Source organism: Cnephaeus nilssonii (genome assembly GCF_951640355.1).
Source record: "Cnephaeus nilssonii genome assembly, chromosome: 20".
Lineage (NCBI taxonomy): Eukaryota > Metazoa > Chordata > Mammalia > Chiroptera > Vespertilionidae > Cnephaeus > Cnephaeus nilssonii.
Genome location: NC_137091.1, coordinates 5,900,370 through 5,916,688, shown reverse-complemented (window position 1 = coordinate 5,916,688; position 16,319 = coordinate 5,900,370). Strand labels below are relative to the sequence as shown.

General features: G+C 59.1%; 1 protein-coding gene across 3 annotated transcripts in view; it reads left to right on the top strand.

Moving 5' to 3' along the window:
- Positions 1 to 12,151, top strand: part of TENT4B (terminal nucleotidyltransferase 4B) — a 37,511-nt gene extending 25,360 nt beyond the window's left edge. For 2 of the 3 annotated variants that reach the window (XM_079760055.1, XM_079760056.1), the window contains exons 4-13: positions 56 to 102; positions 1,107 to 1,227; positions 2,387 to 2,494; positions 4,345 to 4,473; positions 5,052 to 5,265; positions 6,484 to 6,610; positions 6,699 to 6,802; positions 6,900 to 7,087; positions 8,285 to 8,449; positions 9,562 to 12,149. In XM_079760055.1, coding sequence (XP_079616181.1) covers positions 56 to 102; positions 1,107 to 1,227; positions 2,387 to 2,494; positions 4,345 to 4,473; positions 5,052 to 5,265; positions 6,484 to 6,610; positions 6,699 to 6,802; positions 6,900 to 7,087; positions 8,285 to 8,449; positions 9,562 to 9,738 — 1,380 coding nt within the window. In that variant the 3' untranslated portion in view covers positions 9,739 to 12,149. Of the gene's footprint in view, positions 1 to 55; positions 103 to 1,106; positions 1,228 to 2,386; positions 2,495 to 4,344; positions 4,474 to 5,051; positions 5,266 to 6,483; positions 6,611 to 6,698; positions 6,803 to 6,899; positions 7,088 to 8,284; positions 8,450 to 9,561 lie in introns of all 3 variants that reach the window. The other variant, XM_079760054.1, reaches the window with a different exon arrangement.
- Positions 12,152 to 16,319: the final 4,168 nt, after the last annotated feature.

The following is a 16,319-nucleotide window of genomic DNA, read 5'->3' as shown; positions in this document are numbered from 1 at the left end:
CTTCCTCCTGGCTGGTGGCTCTCGTGATGCATGGGACCTCCTGTTTCTGTTTCAGGTCCAGATATTTGGGAGTTTCAAAACCGGCCTATATTTACCCACCAGGTGAGCACACGGCGCGCCGGGACTGCCCGCCCCAGGGTGTTTGTTCTGCCCGTGAACGTGGGAGCGCAGAAAGCAAGCGGGTGCTGGAACAGATACCCACATGCCTGGGTTCCTGGGTCCCTCCCGCCAGCGGTCAGCAGCGGCATCGTCGTGGCGGGTGGACGGGGCACCCGTCTGGACGCGGCTCAGGTCCTCTGGCCGCGGGGCAGGTTCTGGTCGCCTGCCCACAGCACAGCAACGGGGCTGTCGCTGGCCCCCCAGACCTCCGCCCATCCCCTAACCACTCACACGCCAGGGGCCTCTGGGTGAAGCACCTGCGTATACAGGGGGCCGTTTTACTAGGAGCTGCACCATCACCCCGCATTCTGCACCTGACCCAGGGGCTCAGGTGCACGTGCCCCAGACCCACAACCCGCTGAAGGGGGTGGGTCCTTACCACTCCCTTTCCCCCCGCACCCCCCTTCATCTCCACTTGTCCCTGTGTAGGAGCTGGGGGTCCCTCACCCTTCCTAACTGCAGTGAGCTTAGGAGTGGTGGTGCAGTCAATCGTTCAGGTTTGACAGGCACAGAGGTGATCACAGGCAGGGGCCTGGACCGGCCTCCGTCCCGGGGAGGGGCCGCTGGGCAGTCCTGGCGCCTCCTCCCGGGCGGGACGGTGGGTCCGGGCGTGGGAGAGGGCGAGCGTGCGGTGTTTTCTCCTGTTTACGCCGTGGCGGCGTCCTGTCTGGACGCTCACTAACGCAGTTCTCCTCAGCCACAACCAGAGGCTGAGTTTCTAGTCCCAGAGCCTTACGAACAGGACACGTTACCAGTGTTTTTGAGGTTCTGCTGTCACAGTCGCCCTGCCTCCCGGGGCCCAGCGGTGTGAAATGACTCAGGAGGCGGCTGTTCCAATCCCCAGCCCCCTCCTCGGAGAGTCGCCGCCCGCAGGGGGCCGCGGGAGGGAGGGCGGGCGGGCGAGGCCTCCCCGCTGGCGGCCGCGCTCAGCCTTGTGCTCTGCGCAGTGACATCGACCTCGTGGTGTTCGGCAAGTGGGAGAACCTGCCCCTCTGGACCCTGGAGGAAGCTCTCAGGAAGCACAAGGTCGCCGACGAGGACTCGGTGAAAGTCCTGGACAAAGCCACCGTGAGTCCCTCCCGCGCCAGCCTGCCAGGTTCGGGTCCGTCACCGGGCACCGTGCCGGGCGCACACACCGTGTGGGACACGGGGGCTCCTGGTCACGCCTTCCCGTTGAAGGGCCCCAGGCTCCCCCTGCGTGGCCTGCAGGGCTTTGTTCCGTGGAGCACAGAGCTGCCCAGGCGTCTGTCAGGCCTTCCTCGTGGCCCAGCCGGGGCCGCTCTGCTCTGTGCGCGTCTGCGTCCGTGACGGGCCTCATCTGACATTCCGTGCGTCAGGCCACACGTTCGCCAGCCTGGCCTGGCCGTCGGGGAGCTTCCGTGGGGCCCGGAGCACAGTTTCGTAGACGTGGGGTCTGCACACGATGTTCTCCTGGCACAGCGGCCTGGGCGGCCGGGGAGCCTGTCGGGGGGCGGCCGGGGCTGCGGTGTGCCGCCGCGTTTTCTCGCGTGTGGTGCACGTGGGGTTTTCCTGTTCTTTTAAAGAATCCCAAACGTCTCATTGAACGCGTTCTGTCACTATTTGGGGATGATTCTTGCGTTTTTGTCTCCTCTTGCTGGGTTGTGTTAGGGCCCCCCCTTTTTAAAAAAAATATGCATTTTGTTGATTTATTTACAGAGAGGAAGGGAGAGGGATAGAGAGCTAGAAACATCAATGAGAGAGAAACATCGATCAGCTGCCTCCTGCACACCCCCCACCGGGGGTGTGCCCGCAACCAATGTACATGCCCCTGACCGGAATCGAACCTGAGACCTTTCAGTCCGCAGGCCGACGCTCTATCCACTGAGCCAAACCGGTCAGGGTGTGTTTGGGCTCATCGCAGCGCTGACCGTGACGCAGGGGCCGCGAGTGTGACTCGGCCTCGGGGTCCCTCTCTGACTGCTTGGCGGCGGTCAGCGAGTAGGAAGCTGCTTCCACAGCGTGGCGTCAGGAGGGTTTCTGTCACTGGTGTCAAAACCCAGCCAGAGGCATGACAGGATGCGCGGTGCGAGGGGAGCGCCAGCTGCGCAGAGGGATGTTTCCGGACGGCAGGCCGGCTGGGGCGCGGGCCTCAGGGCCTCCTGCTCGCACGTCCCGCGTGGGGTGGGGCCTCACGCCATTCACCCTGCGCCCGATCTTGCCACTGGTCCGGGTAAAGCGTTTTAATGCTCCCTCTCTCCCCGTCCAGGTGCCCATTATTAAGTTAACAGATTCCTTCACGGAAGTGAAGGTGGACATCAGCTTTAACGTGCAGAACGGCGTGCGGGCGGCGGACCTCATCAAAGACTTCACCAAGGTCAGGCTCACACTCGCCGTGAGGCGGCCGGGCCGGGCGTGGCGGGAAGGCTGTCCTGTGCTGAGAGGTGCACGCGATCGCCGAGCGCTTCTCTCCTGAGCCCCCGAGAATCGGTCACTTACAACGCGGCCCCGAGTGCGAGCCGCAGTGGAAAAAGCCGCTCTGCTCGTGGGAGACGGGGGCGGGAGCCACGCTGTGGGGCAGGATCTGTCTTTTAAGATTTCAGAGAGGAAAGGAGAGAGTGAGAGAGAGAGAGAAACATCAGTGATGAGAGAGAATCATGGATCGGCTGCCTCCTGCACGCCCCACACTGGGGATCGAGCCCACAACCTGGGCCTGTGCCCTGACCGGGAATCAAACCGTGATCTCCTGGGTCATAGGTCGGTGCTCAACCCCTGAGCCACACCGGCCGGGCTCCGTCTGCTTGTCATCGCGAGAGTTCAGCCTGGGACCCTCCCGGCGACTTCTCTAGGTGTCAGTCCCCAGGCGCCCGGAGTGGGCGGAGATCGAAGCCCGTCCGGACTTGCTCCATTTTCTCTGCTCCCTGAGCGGAAACGCCAGGCTGCTGTGGTTACGCCCACATCTCTTCTGATCATTGGCCATTTTTTAGCAGCTCTCCGGGTTCGCCTTTCCCTGTTTCATAAGAAAACATGTGAACTTCTTCATTCTCGTGTACATGCACGGAGTATAGAAAAGCAGAGAAAGGAACACCAGGCCCCATCTCACACTTGGGGAGGTGCCGGCTGTGTGTAAATTTTCTTCTCCCACAATGTTTTTAACTGAGTTAACAGGAATAATAAAAGTTTACGGGTGTAGAAGGATACCTTACACCCTACAGGCTTAGAGTGGCTTTATATCATCAACTTTTTTTTTTCTTGTTTATTCTCCTCTTAAATTTTTAACAAAAAGGATGGCACCATGTACGCTCATTATCTTATACTTAAAATCAACAAATTTTTAAAATTTTTTATTGATTTCCAGAGAGAGAGATTGACTTGTTGTTCCACTTAAATTGCATTCATTGGTTGATTCTTGTATGTGCCCTGAGCGGGGATTGAACCTGCAACTTTTGCGTATTGGGATGACGCTCTAACCTACTGAGCCACCCAGCCAGGGCCTTGTCTTGTCCTTTTTTTAACTTAATATTTTGGAGGTTTTTCCTGTCCGCACAGACGGGCTTCCTTCGTGGAAAGAGACTGTCTGACTTCCGCCATCATGCCTGGAAGTGACGGCTTTCCCTGCTCGTTCCTCCTGCTGCTTGCAGAGTCCACACTCCTTCTTTCTCACGGAGGCGCCGCGTTCTTAGTGCCCGGGAGGACCTGGACGTCCCTAGTAACCCACCTCCGCTGGGGCCGTGCGGACTGCTGGGGCCTGGCTGCTGGGAGCGCTGGGGGAGGCTGTGCCCGAGGGGCGCCGGCTCAGGTCTCCGTCCTCTGTGCGGGGAAGGCTCGCCTGCCCCGGGGAGCCGCAGGCCGGCTGCTCTGGCCTGGGGGGCCCTGGCCGGCCTGGGGGTGCTGCCCATGAGAAATGACCCCCTGATGCCCCACTGACTTGGTGCTGTCGGCGTTGAGACTGCCTTGCTGCTTCTCTTACCCGTTTGCACCTGAGCATGTCACGGGGTGGCGGAGTGCGCGTCGGCAGACGCGTGTGGTGGCGTTGCCGGCCCGTGGTGCGCGGTGCGGGCTCCGGTGCCGTGTGCCGTGGGCACGTCTCGCGCTCCCCAGTTGCTGTGGCTGCTTTTACAGCTCGCCCTTCCAATGGGACATGAGGGTCTCCACCATTGGGTAGTGGAAGGACCGTTCGCACTCGGCGGTCCTCACGCGGGGTGACTGGGGCGCCCTCTTTTCCAGAAATACCCCGTGCTGCCGTACCTGGTCCTAGTGCTGAAGCAGTTCCTCCTGCAGAGGGACCTGAACGAGGTCTTCACCGGGGGCATCGGCTCCTACAGCCTCTTCCTCATGGCGGTCAGCTTCCTCCAGGTGAGTCGGCGCACGGGCCCGTGTGCGTGGCGGGGAGCCCTGGGAGGAGCTGCCCGCGGCCCCATCGCTTACGACTTCCCCTTCAGACTTGTCCCCTTTCTGCAATTTAGCGAGAATTTCAGAATCCCCGGGAAAGAGTATTGTTTTGCTTTTAGTCCCAAGTGTTCTATTGTTGTTGAGATTTTTCACGGCAAGTTTTAAAGGTGGGGTGTGGTTTCCCTAGCGGTGACGAGTCGTGGGAATACCACACACAGCAACGTCCTCTAGGCCGCTAATCTTGTGCGTCCCGCTGGACGGGGCTGCCGTGGGGCGAGGGGCACGTCCCGCGGCCCTGAGCGGGTTTATGGGGCTTCGTGCTGCCAGCGGCCTGGCCTGCTCGTGACGCAGCGAGGCGTCCTGTCGGCCAGCCCTGCCCCTCCTGGGGCCGTGGTCAGTCCCGCCGCCCAGCGGCCCAGCCCGCTGCCGGGAGGTGGGGGCCGGAGGCGGGCAGTGCTGGGGGGGCGTCAGATGTCGTGTGTGTCCCCCGGGGAAGTCAGAGGACGTGCAACGTAACTTCTTTTTTCTCCTTCTGGTTGTAGTTGCATCCCAGGGAAGATGCTTGCATCCCCAATACAAACTATGGTGTTCTCTTAATAGAGTTTTTTGAATTATATGGACGGCACTTCAATTATTTAAAGACTGGCATCCGGATAAAGGATGGTGGTTCATATGTGGCCAAAGACGAAGTTCAGAAGAACATGCTGGATGGCTACAGGCCGTCGATGCTCTACATCGAGGACCCGTTACAGCCAGGTAATGAGATTAGGCAATGGGGCGGGCGGAGGAGGGCGCGGGCGTGGTCGCCGTGTGGAGGTTGGCACTGTTTCGACAAGACGTTCAGGATCAGCTTCTAAGGTGGCCGTTCTCTTCTCATCAACATAGTTCACGAGCAAATACATGAAAGTCAACATACACCAGGGAAAACACATGAGAACACACACACACACACACACACACAGACCAGAGAACACGCCGCAGACCCTGGACGAGTGGGGGGTGGGGGTGGCTCTCGGGGGGGCGGGGTCTGTCTCCATTCTGACAGCCACTTGTCTCCTTTCTCGGTCCTCCTCACCCCGTTCGCCTGCTGCCCCCGGCTTTTATCTTGTCTAGCTGACAGGGTGACGTGGGTTTCAGGTGTGAGCTCTGCCGTCCGTCACTGTCCCGGGCACTGCTCCCCAGTGCAGTCTCCGTCCATCGCCGGTTGTCCTTTACCCGCTCCGGCCGCCTCCTCTCCCTCCCGCCCCCGGGGTTGTGGGCCGTCGCCCCCCAGGGCGAGTGAGGGGTTCAGAGAGGCAGCTGGTCTCCGTTAGCTTCCTCTCCCCGTCAGTCCTGCGTGGTCTGCGCTGTCCCAGCGTCGAGCGGCTGGGAGGGACGGAGGGTGCTCCTCCCGTGCTCCGTCCCCGAGGCTCCTGGGAGGCGGTGCCTCCTGGCGTGACGGGAGCTCGCAGTCCCGCACTGTCGGCCTCTGGCTGAGCCATGTGCATGCTGACAGGGAGGGGAGAGGGAAGGGGGAGCCAGAGGGCAGCCGTGGCCTCGGCCTGTGCTGTGACGTGTGACGTGACGTGCTGGCTTCCGGGCGTCTCGTGACTGGTCCCGTGTGTCTCTCATCGAGGGGGCGTTTACCGGGACCTGCTCTACATAAGACGCCAGGACTTCAGCCCCGCGGCCCTCGCTTCACGGTGACCGCGTGGGCGCTGTGCACGCGGCGGAGAGAACAGACGCATTTCGCCCGGGCGCGCTCGGGAAACAGGCGCGTCCTAGTTTGCAGGAGAGCCTGCGGGTGGCCCCTGGCAGGCCAGGCCCGTGTAGGCCCGAGCACCCGTTCTGACTGCTTAGTCAGGACGTCCACGCCGGGAGCCTGGGGTTCGGGTCGCTGCCGGGTCCCAGGGCAGCTCTGCGGGGCCCGATGGCCCGCGTTGCCGGCTGAGCCCCGAGAGCGGCCCGGCCCCTCTGACCTGCCCCTCTCCCCAGGCAACGACGTCGGGAGGAGCTCGTACGGGGCCATGCAGGTGAAGCAGGCCTTCGACTACGCCTACGTGGTCCTGAGCCACGCCGTGTCGCCCATCGCCAAGCACTACCCCAACAACGAGACGGAGAGGTGACGCGCGTCCCCCGCCCTCTCCCGCGGGCGCCCGGGGAGGTGGGTTCCGCCTCAGGGTCACGTCCCTCCTTTCTCCCGCTCGCAGCATATTGGGCAGGATCATCAGGGTGACGGACGAGGTCGCCACGTACCGGGACTGGATCTCCAAGCAGTGGGGCCGGCAGAGCAGGCCCGAGCCCACGTGCAACGGTGAGTCCCACGCCGGCGCCACGCGCTGCCCCACGGCGCTGACCCCACGGCGCGTGACTCACGGGGAGAAACGTGTTCCACTCTCCGCCCCTCTCAGGACACGGTGTCACCCTGATGGTGGGGCCCCCGCCGTCGGAGAAATGTGCCAGGAGCCTGTCCGGCGAGAACGACGCCCTGGGGAAGTGCAGGAGTAAGACGGCGGAGCCGCTCAGCAAACACTCTTCCAACTCCTCGTCCGGCCCCGTGTCCTCGTCGTCCGCCACGCAGTCCAGCTCCAGCGACGTCGTGAGTACAGGGCGCGGGGCCGGGGTGGGGCGGAGGGGCCCGCTCGCTGCGCTGGTACTGGGGAAGCGTAATGACGTTACCGTCGCCTTAAAATGGACACGCTTCCCGCGCACGTGCACGCGTGTCCGTGAACCCTCCCGGCTCCACCGCTCCCGTGGCGCTTGCCCATCAGCGCGCGGCTTCCGGGGGAGGCCAGTGGCGCCCCGAGTGCTCTGCCTCCCCGTGGCCAGAGCGCAGGTGGTCCCGGTTTTGCTTTGACATGAGATGGACACTAAGGACTCTCACTTGTCCGTTCACTGAGCTTTTACAAATGCGTACGCATGGGAACCCAGCCCTAACAACGGGGAGAGTCCCCCGGGACGCCGCCAGCCAGCCCAGCCCCACCCCGGAGGTCCCGGGGGCGTCTAACGCCGTGGCCGCCGCTGTCGGCATCCGCAGGTGGAGTGCGTGCGTCGCTCTGTGCGGCCCCCTCCCTCGGGATGCTTCGGAGCCTCCTGATGGCAGCTAACCCGCTGGGCTGTAACACAAAGTTCACGTTCAGAAACGCCTGACCCCTCTTCCTGCTGCATTCCGTGTTGTACAGCCAGCACCAGCTGCTCCCAACACATCCCAGCCCCCACAGGCCTGCTAGCGGCCCTGGCAGGCCCCTCCCCTCCCCTCCCCTCCCCTCCCCTCCCCTCCCCGGCAGCCTGCCTGCTCTCCGCCTTTCCTGGGGGGACTTTGGGGGTCACTCCCACAGTTCCCCTTCCCCTTGGGCTGATGGAGTTTACAGCACTGAGACCGAGACGCCCCTGGTGCTGCATGTGGGCCCGGTGAGGCGGGAGCAGAGTGCTGGGATGTGGGAAGGACGCCGTTTCCCTGCCGACGGCACCGCACGGCGTAGGGGGCGCAGGTCCTCACGGCGTAGGGGGCGCAGGTCCTCATGGGCAGAGCCCACACAGAGCGAGGCGACTCAGACGCAGCGGCGGGCGGAGGCAGACGTGCCCGGGAGGGAGGAATGACTAGAAACCCTCCGGGAAAATAAGCGCTTTCAGTGGTCGGAGGAACTTAACCAGTTTGTTTCGTCCGTTCCTTCGTGTGCGTCCTTAGCTCCCAGATGCTTAAATCGGTCCAGGGAGCACTCAGCGGAAATCGGTTTCCCTGTTAACATGGACTGAGTTATTAACGTGCCACATTGTAACCCATGCGACTTGTCAGGACTCCGACGCGACGCCGTGCAAAACCCCGAAGCAGCTGCTCTGCCGTCCGTCCGCCGGGAGCCGCGTGGGGTCTCAGGAGGTGGCCGCGGAGTCCTCGCCAGCAGGCGGGAAGGCGCAGAGCGCCCCGGCCCCCGCCACGCCCAGCAGCGCCAGCAAGTCCCAGGTGCGTGAGCGCGCTTCTCTCTGCACAGTCAGTGCGGAGCATGTCACTCCTCACATGTCAGCTACACGTGTGTGCATCACGGTGAGCAGTCAGTACAGCGTATGTCCAGCTTCTTACATGTCAGTTACACGTGTGTCACTGTGAGCAGTCAGTGCAGCGTATGTCCAGCTTCTTACATGTCAGTTACACGTGTGCGTCACTGTGAGCAGTCCGTGCAGCGTATGTCCAGCTTCTTACACGTCAGTTACACATGTGCGACGTGGGCTTGCAGAGACTCAGGTTAAAGAGCACACGTGTTTGGTTCTAAGAGGTGATTGCACGATGGGCTTCTAGTGACAGGGCCTGGGACCCCCGGGACACAGGCCTCCGGGCGTCAGTCCCGGTCGTGGTGCGATGCCGGGCCGCCGCCCTCATGCCGACTCAGCAGAGCGGCCGCAGGGCTGGAGAGGGCCTCGCTGACTTAGGTCACCGCAGGTGCGGCTCTCGGTGACCGTGGCCGCGTGCGCACCTGGGAATAGCGGGGCCAGGACGTGTCTGTGGCCGATGCAGGGCCGGGTGAATGGTCAGGCAGCGGCCAAGCAGCTCAGTGGTTTGGCGTCCGCTGTCACTTGCAAAGGCCTCAGAGCGCCTCTTTTAAGCTGTTTGTTGCCTGAAGCTGTAGCATCAGGGGCCCTGCATCCGGGGAGGAAGCCATTTGCTCCTGGTCCCACCTCCCCCGCGCAGGGCGTGTCCGTCACGCGTGCCTCCGCTGACCTGCGGGTCCTTCACCGGCACAGCCTCAGGCCCGTGCCCCGAACGATCACCCCGAGGAGCAGTTAACGTGGCAGGTGACGGCAGGAGGGCGGCCAGCCCCCGCACCTGGTGGCGGAGCCGCGGGGCCACTTCCTGTGGCGTCTTGGCTGGAGGCTCCTGGGGAGGAGTGCGCCCCACCTGCTCTGTGGGGGGCCAGGGGGGGGTCTGCGCTCGGCATTCCCAGGGACAGAGCCCAGCTCCGCAGCTCAGGAGGAGCCGCCGCCAGCTGAGCCGCACGCCCTGGCTGTGAGAGCTCCGGGGGCGGGGCGAGCCGGGCGGCGCCTCCGGTACTGACGTCTCTGCCCGCTTCCTTTCCGCAGCACGGACCCGCCCGGCTCTTCCGATCTTCCAGCAAAGGCTTCCAAGGTACCGCTCCCAGCAGCCACGGTGTCCTGGTGGCAAACAAGCCGCATCCCGGCAAACCCACTAACCAGTGTTTCCACGGCAAGCGGCGGAAGCACAAGAGGGACGCCCCGCTCGCCGACCTCTGTAGGTAGTCGGCGTGGGCCACGGACGCCTGCTGTGCAGTGACCTCCCGCCCGACAGCGGCCCGGGGCCTCCTGGGACCCGGTCAGGAGCCTGGCGCTGTCCACGTGTTGATTTAGCAACTGTGTTTTCCCAGCTCGCCACGGAATGGATCATGAAGACTGACAGCGGCAAAAGCAAAAAGCACGCCGAAAGGGGGGAAAGGCTGCTCGCTTGATAAGTCATAGGCTACAACAGGGTCACTTCAGAGTCAGAGCTTGAATGTAAAGTAAATCTATTCCTCATTGGCTTTATGCAGAGTTAGGGAGCAGGGTCAGTGCGGGGAGAGGGGTGGGGTGTCGGAGGACGGGGAGGAGAACAGGTCTCTCATAGGAAGCCCAGATTCCCAGGGGGAAGGGGTCTGTGCATGTGTTTTTAAAATATTTTTGCATATATTTACCATTTTATTGTGTGTATATATAGACGACCACATAGGAAATTGATATTTGTAATAGTGGATTTGTTAATACTTTTTACATAACATTACTGTTTAAATTGTAAACAGATTTTTCTCAGGATTAGTTTGCAAAATAATCTGAATTGTCATCCTAACATCCACGCGTAGGGACGTGACTAGCTCTCGTATTCGATTTTCTCTGCGTTGAACGACCTGGTGGGGCCCCCGGGACCGGCCGCTGCAGGCACGTCTCCTCCCTCGAGGAAAGGTTTATGGTGGCAAATGACATTGATTTTATTTTGTACAAACGAATATATATATCCGTACTACGTACTTCTGTGTGCACACTGAACAGATCTCTCATCTCTGACCGTGAACTGGCACCCGCTTCCGATCGTGCTGTCGTCTGGGCAGTGGGCAGGTACGAGAGTCCATGTTTGTTTCCTCTGCGGTTTTTTTTAACTTGTGATCGGGCGAGAGGCCACGTCTGTCCCGTTCCCGCCGCGCGAGCCCTGGCTGCGGACTCTGCACGCGGCGCCGCTCGCCCGGGCGCTGCGCCTGCCAGTCTCTCATCTCTTTTTTAAAATTCATGCTCCCGTGGGAGAGAACACCTACCTGCAAACAGCTTTAATTAAATCATACTTACAAAAGCTATTTTCTTATATCCACTTCATGCTCTTGGTATTGTCGATCTTTCCCAACGAAATGGTCTTTGATAATGGGTCTGTTTTGTATTGCCTTACGAAGACCAAATACTTCTTGTCATCCCAGTCTTCCTCCTCCTCCCGTGGAATTGTTATCTTGAATTAAAACATTTTTTAACATCGGCTTGTTTCAATCACGCTGTAAATCTCGGTTGTGGTCAGCTTTGAGTGCAAACAAGATGTATATTCTGTCACTCGTCACATGTGGTGTTTGGGAATATTTACTGTGATCAAATGAATGTAAGTGGATTTCTGAAATTGCTGTCTGTAGGTGGAAGCGCTCATGTCTACCATCCGTGTGTGTGGCTCTGTCCGTGACAGCCATTTCTGAGATGAGATTCTTTTATATATACATACACACACGCGTATGAAGTACTGTCGGTTTTTAGGAATTTCTTTTCTGTATACACTTATGAAATACTGAAGACCCATCAGACCACGAATGGACACTTAGTGCAACTTTTTATAAAGAAAATAATGCGAAAGTAAGACCGAAACCGATGTCATCCCTGAAATCAACCATTTCCAATATGTTCGTTATTTTAATTCACAACCGGAAGACGTTCTGGAACTGGAGAGCCACCCCCACCCCCGTGTGAACATGGACGATTTCCGACGTGCTGTTACTTGGACAGCGTTTTCAATCTGAAGGTGCCCATTTGGTTCTGATCAGGGCTCTTTATCAAGGGGGTCGAGCTGCTTTTTGTTCTTCGGAACTAGTTTTGTCATAACATGTTGTGCGCATAATCACAGTATTTATTTCCTAGGACTGCTGCGAACGTGTAGACGTACGTTTACTGCTAAGGGAACAATTATTTATACAACGAAATGGGATTCGGTGTTAGCTGCCCACTGCGGACACTCGGTACCTGCGGAGACCCGTGTGCCGTCAGCCGCACTGGTTTCTCTCAGAGCATCGCCCTCGTTGTCAGAAGCGAGCGTCCTCTTGGGGTGCGGAGAGCCGTGTCCCACAAGCATGTGATTGTACTCCAGGTGGTGATAGCGGGAAGATAATCTTGATTCCATTGGGAATCTTAGGTTTTCGTACACTTATTGGGAAATTAGTTTTTCCTGTACTGCTGAAGTTTCTTTTTGGTAAACAGTATCTTTCTAAAAGAAAAAAAAGCATGACGGAGAACTTGAGGCGTGTACCTTCCTCAGACCAGCACTGTACTCGTGAATACTGTGTATCTTGCAGCGAACAGTGTTAGAGCTGTTCCTTTTCAATCGAAGTAAAATACTTTGAAGAACTAGCACTCGGCCTGCTCGTTTGTTCTGTCCCCTTCCCTCCGTGCACGCCTCTCCTGCCTCTTTCCCTTCTCCGAGTCTTGATCCTCTAGAGCAGCGTTCTCCACCTTCCTAACGCCGCGGCCCTTAAACACAGCTCCTCATGTTGTGGTGACCCCAACCATAAAGTTATTTTCGTTGCTACTTCATAACTGTCATTTTGCTACCGTTAGGAATTGTAATGTAAATATATGTTTTCCGATGGTCTTAGGCGACCCTGCTAGCGGTTCTCAACCTGTGGGTCTCGGCCTTTCACAGGGGTCGCCTAAGACCATCGGAAACCATAGATATTTACATTACGATTCATTAACAGAAGCGAATTACAGTTTTGAAGTAGCAATGAAAATAACTTTATGGTTGGGGTCACCACAACATGAACTGCATTAAAGGGTTGCGGCGTTAGGAGGTGGAGAACCACTGCTGAGTCTAAAGGCTCGGCAGACCCATCAGATGTGTGTCCCTGAGGGAGACAGCCCGCCCGCACCCACGAACCACGACCTTCCTTTGCAGGCACTCGTGGAACACGGGTTACCAACGCGGGCCCCCCCACTCCCTGCCCCATGGGGACGTTCTGTTGGCGGTCGTGTGTGTGTGTGTGTGTGTGTGTGTGTGTGTGTGTGTGTGTGCCCGGTCCGTGTCGATGCTCCTTAAAACGCCATCGGAAACATTTAGGTACTGGCCGTTGGAGGTGCCGGTGGGTCAGAGAGGCGCCGGCCTGACCCCAGCGGTTCTGTGTTGATGGAAGTCGGGTGCTTCCCCTGCAGGTTGGAGGTGTCCCGGAAGGTGCTCGTTTCAGCGTGTGTCTCGCTCAGAGGTTGCCGTGGCCTCCAGCTCTCGCTTGGACCAGGGAGCGGCTGGCTTCACGTGTCGCCGCCGTTCTGTCCTCAGGATTAAGGATCCCCCTGTCTGTCCATCCCGTCGCGAGTGTGTCTTACCGTTCCTTGCATCTGGGTCCTCCAGGAACATTGAGGTTCTGTGTGTGGGCTCAGGTATCCCTGGGCAGAGTCTTGGCAGACAGAGCATGGGTGGTAACAGTCGCCCCCTTTAGCGCCTCAGATCCCCATGTGTGTTCTTCCCACCCCTCCCCCACGCAATGCCGAGTGTGAGCTGTTTGCCGTGCCCGGTGGACGAGGGTTTGGGGTTTCCAGACTGTGGGCAGGTCGGGAGAGTATGACTGCTGTGAGCGCAGGACCCGATACTAAAATGTATTTTTATTGATTTCAGAGAGGAAGGGAGAGGGAGAGCGAGATAGAAACATCAGTGATGAGAGAGGGTCATTGATGGGCTGCCTCCTGCACGCCCCACACAGGATTGAGCCCACCACCTGGGCATGTGCCCTGACCGGGAATCAAACTGGTAACCTGGTTCATGGGTTGACGCTCAGCCGCTGAGCCACACTGGCCGGGCAGGACCCCGTATGGCTGATGTGCTCACGGCCATGACCTCCCCCGTGACGGGGGTGTGGCTATCGAGGTCACTGTAAAAATCCTCAGAGCTTTGCTAGTATTTTTATCAATGATGACGACATCTCGATTTTGATAGCAATCTAGAGTTTTATCCGTTCCTTCCATCCTAACACGCTTCTGATTTCTGTGTGTTAGTCACTCATCAGGAATGTTGGTGGGAAATGGACTGCCTCTCAGTTAACTGTTCAGAAAGGACATGCTGAAGAATAAAACCGGCGGACCGACACCGACAGGCTACGGTGGCGGATGGGACGAGTTCATCCTCCCGCCAGCCCTCGCTCCCGCGCCCATTGCACTGTCTGCGTGGGCCGGAAGCAGCCTTCCCACGAGGCGTTGTGAGCAAAGCGCCCGCTAATGGCTCTGTTACACCTGGCTGAGGGCACAGCTCCGTGTCAGTTCCTCTTTCTCCCGACTGCCCTCTGGCGTGGTGCACGGTGAGATGCTTAGAGAACGGAGCCGCGTTCAGAGAGACGACAGGTCTGAGCGTGCCCGGGGGTGCCTGCCCAGCCTCGACTCCTCAAGGCAAGGGCACTGCCATTCTGTCAGGACATTGCGGGCAGAATCCGTGTTCACGTTTATGAACACATGTCAACGTGCTGCTTGATACTCAGCACGGCAAGCCAGGTCCTAGGGCGGACGTCACTCACGTGGTGCGGAAACTTGGCTGTGTCCTCGTGAGCCGTGTCCTCATGAGCCGTGTCCTCGTGGGCCGTGGGCCGTGTCCTCATGGGCTGTGTCGCCGTGGGCCGTGTCCTCATAGGCTGTGTCCTCATGGGCCATGGGCCGTGGGCCGTGTCCTCGTGGGCCGTGTCCTCGTGGGCCGAGTCCTCGTGGGCCGTGTCCTCGTGAGGCGTGTCCTCGTGGGCCGTGAGGCGTGTCCTCGTGAGGCGTGTCCTCGTGAGGCGTGTTGACTTTGCACCTGAGGCCCCTTCTTTTCATCAGAGATAACGAGCTCAATGAATTGGGTGTTGACAGAATGATTAACCAGAAGAATTGCCTAGAAACGGACCTGTTTGCTATCCAGAGTCAAATATTGACTCGAGGGCGGTTTGGGGGTGATAAGCCGCTCGTGTTTGGATTGCCCTTTCCTGGCACTTTCTCTCTGAGGCCCTCGGCCGTTGCCTTTTCAACTTAAGTCTGTGCGCTGTCAGGCTGAACCTGGTCCATCGCCCACCAGCGGAGGGAGATGGCACTTCAGAGAGAGGGTGCCCAGAGGGAGGGAGAATGTGCACCCCCTGGGGGGTCACGGGTTGGAGGTGCCTCCTGGGTTGACGGGGAGAAATGCCGGGATTCGTAGGAGCAGAGGCTAGACAGCAAGGGCGTCGGGTGGCCTCCACCTCGCGTTTCGGCGCGTGTTGCTGGGTGTTTGCACGTCCTCTTTCGTTTAATTCAGTCCGTGGGTTCCCTGTGGCCGTGGCCCCCTCTCCCGCAGCAGCCGGTGCCAGCGAGGTCTCCGCCAGGCAGGCAGTCTGGTGAATTCATTAGGAGTGTTGGCTTATCTTTTTTCCCCCAATATATATTTTTATTGATTTCAGAGAGGAAGGGGGAGAGAGAGAGAGATACATCAGCGATGAGAGAGAATCGTGGATCGGCTGCCTCCTGCACGCCCCACACTGGGGATCGAGCCCGCAACCCAGGCACATGCCCTGACCAGGAATTGAACCCTGACCTCCTGGTGCATAGGTCGACGCTCAACCACTGAGCCACGCCAGCCGGGCTGGAGTCCTGGTTTATCTTAAAGGTGCTGTTGTAAAGAGCTGCTGTGAAGCAAAACTGGCCGTTACCCGGACGGTGGGTGTGGGGAGGGGGAGGCCTGGGGAAGCCGCCTCCAAAGGGCATGGCGTGGGGAAGGCTGTTCCGTCCTGTCTCCCGTGGATGAGGCAGCGGCACCTCTGAGATGAGAGAGATCTCGGTGGTCGGCTGCACTCCCTGAGTGTAAACCGCCCTTCCCGTCCAGGCTGCGTCCGTGCCACGCACGCGCTTTCCCAAGTCTCGTCGATGCCTCTGGGTACGCTAGCCTGCTGCGTCTCCTCGTCCCTCCACTGACTCCGAAATTTAAGACCCCCTCTCTCTGATTCCCAGAGACAGTCCAGGGGTCCCCGTTTAACATCAGTCTTTTGCAAGTCCTGTGGCCCCAAAAGAACCCAAAGGCTCGTCACAGGCGTCCGTTCTCACGGCCAAGTGCACCGGCTCATTGCACGCACCTGCCAGCGCGAGCGGGGCGGCGGCGGCCAGGGTAGTTCCTGGACGGAAGCCGCGAGCTAGGCTGCTTTAGCGGACCGTGTACATAGATGCGTGACGTTAGAAGGGTGGCGAGCCCGTGTTTGTGTGTAATAACCTTCTTGTTTATTCCCTCCGATCAGCGTTGCCTTCGGTGCTAAGAAGCGCGGACTCCTGGGAGGTGCTGGAGGTCTGAATCGTCTCAAGAGCTTCCCAGTCTTGTCCAGTTGCCGCTGCCGAGGCGCTAGGAGCTTACCGGAAAAACAGAGATTTGGTACAAACGATTGGTGAGATCCCGACATTTCCTGAGGCCCGTCACCGGCACCGTTGTCAGGACTAAGGCCGGGTCGCATCCAGGAAGCTTTTTTTTTTTTTTTTTTTTTAAGCTGACGACGATGTCTTCAAAGATGCCCATTGTTTGCCTTGAGAATTTTATAAATCGCATTTCTACGCACCGCTGTCCCCCGTGCTCACCCCGG